At 48.1% G+C, this 12,115-nt stretch overlaps 1 protein-coding gene across 1 annotated transcript in view; it reads left to right on the top strand.

Moving 5' to 3' along the window:
• DNAH9 (dynein axonemal heavy chain 9) overlaps window positions 1-12,115 on the top strand; it is a 277,538-nt gene that overhangs the window by 140,248 nt on the left and 125,175 nt on the right. The window contains 3 exon segments of the mRNA XM_066364537.1: window positions 1,174-1,461; window positions 7,914-8,124; window positions 11,194-11,321. Of these exon segments, the coding sequence (XP_066220634.1) occupies window positions 1,174-1,461; window positions 7,914-8,124; window positions 11,194-11,321 (627 nt within the window).

Below are 12,115 nucleotides of genomic sequence, written 5' to 3' on the forward strand. Positions count from 1 at the left end.
GCCAAGGAGCCATCCCCAGTGCCCGGGACATCTTTGCTCCAATGGAGCCTCGACTGCAGGAGGGGAAGAGAGAGACAGAGAGGAAGAGGGGGGTGGAGAAGCAAATGGGCGCTTCTCCTATGTGCCCTGGCCGGGAATCGAACCCGGGTCCCCGCACGCCAGGCCAACGCTCTACCGCTGAGCCAACCAGCCAGGGCCGCACTTGGGCCCTTTAAATGAACACCTGGGTCTGCAGCAGCCCTGTGCCTTACTCAGACTGTCCTGCTGATCTTCTCTGGGACTTAGGGAGAGTCTGTGTGAGTGAGTGAGTCTGCGCTTGGGCCCTTTAATGAACACCAGGGCAGCCTTGTACCTCACTCAGACTGTCCCTGCTGATCTTCACAGGCAGATGAGGTTTCTCTTTCAGGCACGGGCCTTCTGGGTGGGGGGAGCCTACTGTTGGGCTTGGACCCCTCATCCCTCAGTGGGGACCTCTTGCAGCCAAAGCATCCCTCCCTGTGTTTACCAGCCACCCATGGGTGCAGGACTTTCCCGTCTCGTGTCTCCACCCCTCCTAGCAGGCAGGACTTGGTTTCTTCTGGATACCCTTGGTTACGGTACTTTTGTTCACCTAGCCTTCAACTGTTTCCTAAGGGTGGTTGATCTATAACTTAGTTGTAATTCTGATGTGATTGATCACGGGAGGAGGCAAGTACAATGTTTATCTATTCTGCCATCTTGACTTGAAGTGGCCAGGTTTTTAAGGAACTGTTTTTTAAATCCTGTTTTCAGAGAGTTTGAAGGCCTTCATGGTAGAGCAGGTAAGCTCAGCCTCAACTGTTTCTAAGAGTTAACACGGCTCCTTCCTTGATGTTCAAGGGGTAACTGGGTAGGTTTAGAAGTGGTTCTGTTTAAGCTCCCTTCCCCCCGGTTCTCCTTACATTCTGTGTCTGCTGTGTCATCATCACGGCTAGAAACGTAACTAATGCCAGACCAGGAACCAGGATTCTGAGATCACCATCTCCTGTGTCGTCACAGGACATCTCCATGGCATCACTAGATGCGATGCCTTCGCCTCGGCCTCAAGATGACTTCACACTGAAGTGATATCTGTAATTTTGCCAACACTAGCCTGAGCATAATGGCGTCCTGCATCCCAGCAACTCTGCTCTAACTGTCGCTGCCTCCCCTCAGGATCACTATGACTGGGGCCTCCGAGCCATCAAGTCTGTGCTGGTGGTGGCAGGGTCCCTGAAACGAGGGGACCCCGACAGGCCTGAGGACCAAGTCCTGATGCGCTCCCTGCGAGATTCCAACATCCCCAAGATCGTGACGGACGACGTGCCGGTGTTCCTGGGCCTGATCGGAGACCTCTTTCCCACCCTGGACGCCCCTCGGAGGAGAGACCTCAACTTGGAAGCTTTGGTCCGGAAGGCGGAGACAAACCTGCAGCTCCAGGCTGAGGACAACTTTGTGCTCAAGGTACATGGGATTCCCCTCCCAAGATTTCTCTCAACGGTAATGGAATACTAAAATATTATTTAAAAATAAAATAAATTAAATTATTAAAATGTATGTGGCCCGATAATGATAAATCTATGTAGTGTAAAGAATGAGTACCCTTGGTTTGATGCTTAGAACTTCCTCTGATAATTATAAGTAACGACACCAGGTCTATAGAGAACACAATATATTCTGCGTAACTACTTTCTTCTGTAGTGAAAAATATCTACAATAAAAACGTAAGCCACGATTTGTCTTCAACCCTCAGCATCACGGAAAATATAAAATGTCTAGATTTAAGTACAGAACAGAATGTAAACGTTATCAAACATGGCAATGTAAAAGTAGAATGTATCTGAATGAAGATAGGAGATGGAAAGGAAAAATAGAAGGAAGTATTCGGAATGTTTCTATATTTATCTTACAAAAGATAGTGTCAGAAGTTGATGGGGTTATACAGTCAGGAAGTAGAAATAACCCATTTATCAGTTGCTAGATAAAGAGAGAAATGTGGTGTGCTTACACAGTGGAATTTTATTCAGCTGTAAAGAGGAGGAATGGAGTGCTGGAACCTTCTACAGGCTTGAAAGCATCGTAAGTCAAATAAGCCAGTCACAAAATACCATATCCGTTATGAATCTCTTTATAGGAAATGCCCCAAATAGGCATATCCATGGAGGGAAATGAATGTCAGAGGCTGCAAGGGGTGGGGCATGGGAAGTGACTGCTCCTGGATACGATGTGTCCTTTTGTGCTAGTGGAATGTCTTAAAATTGAACAATAGTGATGCTTGTACAGTTCTGTGAATATGCGAAAAGTCACTGGATTGTACATTTGGAAAAAGAGGAATCTTTGCTATGTGAATTATATCTCAATAAAATTGTCGAAACGAACAAAAAGAAGTTGAAGGAACTAGAAAGCAATTTTAAGTGTCTTTCCGGTGTCTGGGAATCAGTTGTTCATGAAACAAATCTAGGAACATTATACAGTCTTCTTTTAACAGCCAGAGCACCACCACCATGCCTTCCCCTCCCCTCCCCTCCCCTCCCCTCCCCTTCCCTCTCCTCTCCTCTCCCCTCCCCTCCCCCCTCCCTTCCCCTCCCCTCCCCCCCTCTCCTCCCCTCTCCTCTCCCTCTCTCCTCCCCTCCCCTTCCCTCTCCCCTCCCCTCCCCTCCCCTTCCCTCTCCCCCCCTCCCCTCTCCTCCCCTCTCCCTCTCCTCTCCTCTCCCCTCCCCTCCCCCCTCCCCTCTCCTCTCCCCTCCCCTCCCCTCCCCTCCCCTCCCCTCCTCTTCCCTCTCCCCTCCCCTTCCCTCCCCTCTCCCCTCCCCTCCCCTCCCCTCTCTCCACCCCTCCCCCCCCCTCCCCTCTCCCCTCCCCTCCCCCCCTCCCCTCCTCTCTCCCCTCCCCTCCCCCCCTCTCCTCTCCCCTCCCCTCCCCTGCCCTCTCCCCTGCCCTCTCCTCTCCCCTCCCCTCTCCTTTCCTTCCCCCTCCTCTCCTCTCCCTACCCTACCTCCTCCTCCAACCTTTTTTAATGTGATGACCTCGGGTCAATTTCATGCTAAAAATCCTTCAGAGGCTTCCTGTTATGCTGAGAGTGGAATTTCAGCTGCTGTAATTCCTGCAGACCTGATCCCTGTGTGCCTCGTCTACCTCGTCTGACACCACACTCTCTCCTCTGTCCTCCAAGCGCTCCAAGCTTGCCTCTGAGCTTCGGCTCTCGCACTCTCTGTTCCTCTACGTGAAACTCGTCCCGCTGGTCCTCACATGGCTGGCTCTTTTCATTTGTATGTTAGATAAGATGTGGGCTCCTCAGAGCCTGTTCCTCACCAGTCACCTCATCCTTATCTGGGAAGATCTTGTATTAAGTCCCTGAAGGATGATAAAAAAAAAAAAGCCAGAATCCAGACTCTCCCCTGATCGCTTGCAGGTGCTGAACCAGAGGGACAGCAATGGCTTGGGGTAGAGAAAAGGAAAATATTGATGGTATGGACAGCATAACTCAAATTAACATGTCAATTAGTTATTCAGCCACAGGAGAAGAGACCCATCCTGCTACCCCAGACAGCCACTTATCTGCTACCTTCCCATCGAGCTTATAAACACCACTTTCCTTCTGATTTCCAGGTGGTAAAATTCTAGAAAAGTTTTTAATACCTGTATCATTTAAACTTTTTAAAAAGATAGAAGGTATTACTTATCATTTTTTTTAAAATATAGAATAAGTAAAATGTAAGGGAAACAGTTTCATTGTCCCACTGCCCTGTCAACAGTTAGTTCACCTTTCTCTGCTAGGAAGGACCATCTAGTGCAAAATCGATAAATTGGATATGCAATAAAGTTCTAAATATTTTAGCTCATGACATCCAAGATCTCTAATCATAGGGCCCATCCAATCTTTCTAGCCATTGTTCATATTTCTAGCAAATATTGTAGCAAATATTCTAGCAAATATTGTTCGGCACTTAGCATGTGCCAGATTCTCTGCTACTCATTACAACAGAGAGATAAGAAGCCCAGCCCTGCCTGCTTGCCTTCAAGAAGCTGGTAATCTAACGGGGAAACAGAAAAGTAACCATTTCCGTATCTTTATTAAAGATAAAGGATGTAGGTATGGGCACCGACCCTAAACTAAGGGCAGTGTAGGGGCTGGCCAGGGCAGAGCAGAAGAAAGATAACTCCTGAACGGAAGGCTTAATGTGTTGAAAGACATAGACACAGGTTAGAGCAGTGGTCCCCAACCTTTTTTGGGCCACGGACCGGTTTAATGTCAGAAAATATTTTCACGGACCGGCCTTTAGTGTGGGACGGATAATTGTATCACGTGACTGAGACAAGCATCAAGAGTGAGTCTTAGACGGATGTAACAGAAAGAATCTGGTCATTTTTTTAAAATAAAACATTGTTCAGACTTAAATATAAATAAAGCGGAAATAATGTAAGTTATTTATTCTTTCTTTGCGGACCAGTACCAAATGGCCCACGGACCGGTACTGGTCCGCGGCCCGGGGGTTGGGGACCACTGGGTTAGAGCATCCTCAAAGAGCTCCAAGTTCGTCATCTCCCTGGAATGTGCATGCTGGGAATGAAAGACAAGATTGGACGCTGGTGTGAGTCAGACAGCAAGAAGGTCTTATAAGTGTAAGGATTGGGGGTTTCATCACCAAAGCTGTGAAGAGCCACAAAAGGGATGGAGTGACGGCAGCCACACGATCAGATTGTCACTGCAGTCAGTGTACACAGCGTGGACAGCTGAGCCTTGGGGCAAGCTAGAACCACAGTAAAGAGACCTTCAGGGCGACCTGGTCCCCAGGAGCTCCCTGGGGCAAGCTAGAACCACAGTAGAGAGACCTTCAGGGCGACCTGGTCCCCAGGAGCTCCCTGAGGCAAGCTAGAACCACAGTAAAGAGACCTTCAGGGCGACCTGGTCCCCAGGAGCTCCCTGGGGCAAGCTAGAACCACAGTAAAGAGACCTTCAGGGCGACCTGGTCCCCAGGAGCTCCCTGAGGCAAGCTAGAACCACAGTAGAGAGACCTTCAGAGTGACCTGGTCCCCAGGAGCTCCCTGAGGCAAGCTAGAACCACAGTAAAGAGACCTTCAGGGTGACCTTGTCCCCAGGAGCTCCCTGAGGCAAGCTAGAACCACAGTAAAGAGACCTTCAGGGCGACCTTGTCCCCAGGAGCTCCCTGGGGCAAGCTAGAACCACAGTAAAGAGACCATCAGGGCGACCTGGTCCCCAGGAGCTCCCTGAGGCAAGCTAGAACCACAGTAGAGAGACCTTCAGGGCGACCTGGTCCCCAGGAGCTCCCTGGGGCAAGCTAGAACCACAGTAAAGAGACCTTCAGGGCGACCTGGTCCCCAGGAGCTCCCTGAGGCAAGCTAGAACCACAGTAAAGAGACCTTCAGGGCGACCTGGTCCCCAGGAGCTCCCTGGGGCAAGCTAGAACCACAGTAAAGAGACCTTCAGGGCGACCTGGTCCCCAGGAGCTCCCTGAGGCAAGCTAGAACCACAGTAAAGAGACCTTCAGGGCGACCTGGTCCCCAGGAGCTCCCTGGGGCAAGCTAGAACCACAGTAAAGAGACCTTCAGGGCGACCTGGTCCCCAGGAGCTCCCTGAGGCAAGCTAGAACCACAGTAGAGAGACCTTCAGGGCGACCTGGTCCCCAGGAGCTCCCTGGGGCAAGCTAGAACCACAGTAAAGAGACCTTCAGGGCGACCTGGTCCCCAGGAGCTCCCTGAGGCAAGCTAGAACCACAGTAAAGAGACCTTCAGGGCGACCTGGTCCCCAGGAGCTCCCTGGGGCAAGCTAGAACCACAGTAAAGAGACCTTCAGGGCGACCTGGTCCCCAGGAGCTCCCTGAGGCAAGCTAGAACCACAGTAGAGAGACCTTCAGGGCGACCTGGTCCCCAGGAGCTCCCTGGGGCAAGCTAGAACCACAGTAAAGAGACCTTCAGGGCGACCTGGTCCCCAGGAGCTCCCTGAGGCAAGCTAGAACCACAGTAAAGAGACCTTCAGGGCGACCTGGTCCCCAGGAGCTCCCTGGGGCAAGCTAGAACCACAGTAGAGAGACCTTCAGGGCGACCTGGTCCCCAGGAGCTCCCTGGGGCAAGCTAGAACCACAGTAAAGAGACCTTCAGGGCGACCTTGTCCCCAGGAGCTCCCTGAGGCAAGCTAGAACCACAGTAAAGAGACCTTCAGGGCGACCTGGTCCCCAGGAGCTCCCTGAGGCAAGCTAGAACCACAGTAAAGAGACCTTCAGGGCGACCTGGTCCCCAGGAGCTCCCTGGGGCAAGCTAGAACCACAGTAAAGAGACCTTCAGGGCGACCTTGTCCCCAGGAGCTCCCTGGGGCAAGCTAGAACCACAGTAAAGAGACCTTCAGGGCGACCTTGTCCCCAGGAGCTCCCTGAGGCAAGCTAGAACCACAGTAAAGAGACCTTCAGGGCGACCTGGTCCCCAGGAGCTCCCTGGGGCAAGCTAGAACCACAGTAAAGAGACCTTCAGGGCGACCTGGTCCCCAGGAGCTCCCTGGGGCAAGCTAGAACCACAGTAAAGAGACCTTCAGGGCGACCTGGTCCCCAGGAGCTCCCTGAGGCAAGCTAGAACCACAGTAAAGAGACCTTCAGGGCGACCTGGTCCCCAGGAGCTCCCTGAGGCAAGCTAGAACCACAGTAAAGAGACCTTCAGGGCGACCTGGTCCCCAGGAGCTCCCTGGGGCAAGCTAGAACCACAGTAAAGAGACCTTCAGGGCGACCTGGTCCCCAGGAGCTCCCTGAGGCAAGCTAGAACCACAGTAAAGAGACCTTCAGGGCGACCTGGTCCCCAGGAGCTCCCTGGGGCAAGCTAGAACCACAGTAAAGAGACCTTCAGGGCGACCTGGTCCCCAGGAGCTCCCTGGGGCAAGCTAGAACCACAGTAAAGAGACCTTCAGGGCGACCTGGTCCCCAGGAGCTCCCTGAGGCAAGCTAGAACCACAGTAAAGAGACCTTCAGGGCGACCTGGTCCCCAGGAGCTCCCTGAGGCAAGCTAGAACCACAGTAAAGAGACCTTCAGGGCGACCTGGTCCCCAGGAGCTCCCTGAGGCAAGCTAGAACCACAGTAAAGAGACCTTCAGGGCGACCTGGTCCCCAGGAGCTCCCTGAGGCAAGCTAGAACCACAGTAAAGAGACCTTCAGGACAACCTTGTCCCCAGGAGCTCCCTGGGGCAAGCTAGAACCACAGTAAAGAGACCTTCAGGGCGACCTGGTCCCCAGGAGCTCCCTGAGGCAAGCTAGAACCACAGTAAAGAGACCTTCAGGGCGACCTGATCCCCAGGAGCTCCCTGGGGCAAGCTAGAACCACAGTAGAGAGATCTTCAGGGCGACCTGGTCCCCAGGAGCTCCCTGACTCCAGCTTTTATCAAAACTGTCTGGCCAAACCTCTATGCTGCTACCTCTGCCTGCAATATCTCCTTCCCGCCATCCTTTAGGGACACTCCTAACTCATCCCTGATGCCCCCGTTCAAATGCCCTGCTCCTCTGTGAACACATTTGTTCCCTTTATCTTTACAAAACCAGCTGTGACCTGCTCTCGGGTCTCCTAGCGCTTTATGGACACCTCTCCTAGAACACATCACGTCCCGTGACAACAGGGGGTCAGCATGACTCACTTCGGCATCTCGCTCTGAGACACGGCGGGCAGAAGGGTCATCGATGACCCTCAGCTGGTCTGGTCTGTCGCATTTAGATGTTGGCTAGTACTTAGATGACCGATCACGCATAAGCAATAGGTGAGCCCTGTTGCCCCTCCAGTTAGGACCCCGTCACATCTCGAGGTGAATAGCCCTTCTGTAGACATCGGCTGTCCACTCACGTACCAGCCTGGCTCACGGAAGAGCAGCTGGGGAGGAGGCGAGAGAGAGGCGGGTGTCTCACGCGGAAGGCGTGTCTCCCCAGGTGGTCCAGCTGGAGGAGCTGCTGGCCGTGCGACACTCGGTGTTCGTGGTGGGCGGCGCTGGCACCGGCAAGTCTCAGGTGCTGAGGACCTTACACAGGACCTACCAGGTCAGGAAACGCCGCCCCCTCTGGGCCGACCTCAACCCCAGGGCCGTCACAAACGACGAGCTCTTCGGCGTCATCCATCCGGCCACACGAGAATGGAAGGACGGTAAGAGAGGGACGAGGGAGGTGCGCTCGAAGGCACCTCCTGCTGTCCTCAGCGCCCCTGGGGACAGGCTGGAACGCAGAGCGGTGAGCCGCAGAGGCGAGGACCCGGGGCTGATCGGTTTGGCATGCGAGAAGGAGGCGAAAAAAAAGATGAAAGAAGGGAAGAAACCGATTTGGGCTTGGAGGTGAAGCCCCGCCCTTCCAAGGGTCTCTTCCCTTGGAGGTCCCTCCAGCGGCCCCCTGAGAGAGGGCACTGAACGAGGAGGGAGGGCGGGCGGGCGCTCAGCGGTGGCTTCCTGATGCTGGCGCTGCGTCTTGGGGCCCCTCGCTGCCTGGCGGTGCGCCTCCTGGTGCCCGGTCTCAGACATTTCTCACTCGATACTAAATTTGAGCTCACATAACATAACACAAACTTGAAACGGCGTTGGAATTGTGATTGGTCTTATTAACTATATAGATTAAACATGCGGACATTAACAAAGAATATTTCTAATAATCACAGATCTGTGTTTACTAAACAAGAGAACGTTCAGATAAATGGAATATACCCTTTTAACATTTTTAGAAAAACTTGTTAAAAATAGACATAAAGTAGATTATATTAATACCCCTTCTTCAAAATTAGACAAATCCGGTAGACTAAAAAAAAAAACAAAAAAACAAAAACAGTGCAGGCATGCATAGAAGAATTGGGAAATGCATCATCAAACTCAATATAATATATAATTTGTATCTTATAGGTAGAAAATAGTCCTTCCTTGGTTGATTCATGAAACATTTTCAAAAATGAAAAATTTAGTTGGCCATAGAAGAAGCCATCATAAACTCAACAGCATCCATTTATAGGCCACAGTCTCTGATAATAACGTAATAGAACTGAAAACATATAACAGGAAAGTTATCAAAAGTAATTAGACTGTTGGAAAATTAAGAAATGCTCACTTAACCCCTGGATTAAATTAGAAAATTAAATTGCAGTCCTTCTAGGAAGCAATAAAGAAAAGAACACTTCATACAAAAACCTCACAGACACGTGAAGTCAATGAGGAAAAAAAAATCTAAACTCTGTTATTACAGAAGGTAGGCTGGAAATGAAATCAGTATCCATCCTAAGAAACTGTTCAAAGGGCCTGACCTGTGGTGGCACAGTGGATAAAGCGTCAACCTGGAAACGCTGAGGTTGCCGGTTCAAAACCCTGGGCTTGCCTGGTCGAGGCACATATGGGAGTTGATGCTTCCTGCTCCTCCCCCCTTCTCTCTCTCTCTCTCTCTCTCTCTCTCTCTCTCTCTCTCCCCCCTCTCTAAAATGAATAAATAAAATCTAAAAAAAAAAAAAAGAAACTGTTCAAAGAATAAGAAGCTAAACCTGAAGGCTCTTGAGGAGAAGAAACTAATAAAGATAAAAGTAGGAATTAGTAAGAAGGAACAAAAAAAATTGGTGGTAAAGACAAATAATTATGTCGGTTCTTTGAAAAATCAAATACGTCCATCGTAGGCATGATTAATGAAAAAGAAAGAAGAATAAAAGTACTAAGATTAAGAAGTAGAAAGACGATATTACAGTAGATGCAGACGAGATTAAAATAGAAGAGAACATTTAAGTGACACGTATGAAAAACTGCAAGCAATGGATGATCCCCTAGCAAAATATAAATGAACAAAATTGACTCAATAAGAAAACAAGTAAACTCATGAAAAGAAATTTCAGAAACAGTAGAACAACAGAAAGACTCCAAAATCATAAAAATATCACCTCCAGTTTACTTTAGGGAGTCAAGAAATCTTGGCATCAATCTTTATGTAGAACTAAAAACAATTTCACTTATTAATATAGAGTTAGAAATTCTTGATAAAATATCAGTAAATAAAATCCAACAGTATCTCAAAGAAATAATATTTTTGACCAAGTAGAATCTACTCCAAAACTGTGAGGAAAAGTTAATTCTTTTTTTAAAGTATGAAGATATAGAACTGACAAATTAAAAGAGAAAATCATTTGATCAATCAAGAGGTACTAAAAATTCAGTCGCTAGTTCTAATAGTAAAAATTCTAAGTAAAATAATAATAGAAAATCCCTTAAATATGAGAAATACTATTTAACTAAAGCCAAAAGGAAACAGAACGCACTCTGAATGAGGAGAAACTAAAGACATTTCTGTTAAACTCAGGAAGTCAGGGAGACCTGTTACCAACATTATTATTCAGCATTGCTTGGTGGGATTCCAGAAAATGCAGTAGACAAGGAAATGGAACGCATGGGATAAATTGGGGGAAAGGAGAGAATTTATTGTTTGATAATTACACAACTTTATACCTAAACTCAAGAGGCATTTTTGAAAAATCACTAGAATTAGTAAGATAACTTATTAAAGGTAACTAAGCATAAAATAAATATATAAAATTTGGTGGCTTTTCTCTCCACCAGCAGTAGTTAAAAATGGAAACACAGAAAAAAATATTGCATGTACAATAGCGTTAAGAAACCAAATGTTTGGGAATAGACTTAGCCAAAGAGATATATTGAAAATGCTATGAAAATTTATTAAGGAACATAAAACAGTGTTTGAATAAATGAAAGGACATGCCATATTACTCATTGGGAAAGCTTAGTTTCATAAAAATCAATTCTATCCACAAAAGATATAAATTTCATGTAATGCCAATGAAAATCACAATGAAAATCTCTTAAAGCCTGCATTTGAAGGGTTTGTCCAGGCTGCAGCTACAGAGGACGGAAACATTACTTGAAAAGGTTTTATGTAACTCCATCCTGTTAACAGTTGCCTGTAGAAATGATTGACTGGGTCTCTTATCACTTGCAAAGCTAGTTCCACCAGGTTTTGTTGTTGTGTTGCTGTTGTTGTTGTTGTTCTGACAAAAAGTCAAACTGGAGCGCAGAGCAGTGCCTTGGGCGTCGCCAGATGTTTGGTAGAATAGAACGCAGAGCCCGTTTTGACCTGCGTTGTTATTGACGCCGCCTCTGAATATTGTAGGGAATGGCTATGTTAAGAGAAGAAATAAAAAGATGGATGGTGAAATAGAACACAAGATATCTGTGGTTCCCTTCAGGATTATTCTCTTCCATCATGCGTGAGCTTGCCAACGTCACCCACGATGGACCCAAGTGGATTTTACTGGATGGCGACATAGACCCAATGTGGATTGAGTCTCTCAACACCGTTATGGATGACAACAAGGTACCGGCAGGCCCCACGCCGCCCCTGATCTCGTCTGTGGGAGCGGCCCCTGGCCACATGTGGGCATCTCAATTCCACACGGGCTGGTCCCAAGGAAGGACTCATTACTGATAGCTTTAGTTAAAATCTTTGCCAGCTTTATTGAGATCTAATGGACATATAACATTGTGTAAGTTTAAGGTGTACAACGCGATGATTTGGAGTACCCATATGTTGCAAAATAATTGCCATAATAAGGTTAGTAAACATTTCCATCCCTTCACAAAATGACCTGTGTGTGTGTGTATGTGTGTGTGTGTGTGTGTGTTTGCTGAGAACTTCTACGATCTACTCTCTTAGCAACTTCCAAGTATATAATACTGCTGTATTGTTAACTGTAGTCACCGCGCTGTACTTGACCTCCTAAGAACTACTTATTTCATCACTAGACACTGTACCCCTCAATCCCTACACCCATTTCATCCACCCACCCCACCCCACCCCACTCATCCCTGGCGAGCACGAATCTCTTCTCTCTTTTTATGAGTTGGTTTGCTGTTTTAATTTCACATGTAATTGAAGTCTTCCAGTACTTTTCTTCTTTTATCTAATTTATTTCACTTGAAAGAAATGCTCTCCAAGTCCCTTCATGTTGTCATAGATGTCAAGATTTCCTTTCTGTTACTGAATAATATACCATTGTTTATATAGACCACATCTTCTTATCGTTTACCCATGATGGACACTTGCATTGTTGCCATGACTGGCCTATCGTTAGCAATGCCCCAAATGAACATAAAAGTGCAAGTATCTCT

Source organism: Saccopteryx leptura, chromosome 2, assembly GCF_036850995.1.
Source record: "Saccopteryx leptura isolate mSacLep1 chromosome 2, mSacLep1_pri_phased_curated, whole genome shotgun sequence".
Taxonomy (NCBI): Eukaryota; Metazoa; Chordata; class Mammalia; order Chiroptera; family Emballonuridae; genus Saccopteryx; species Saccopteryx leptura.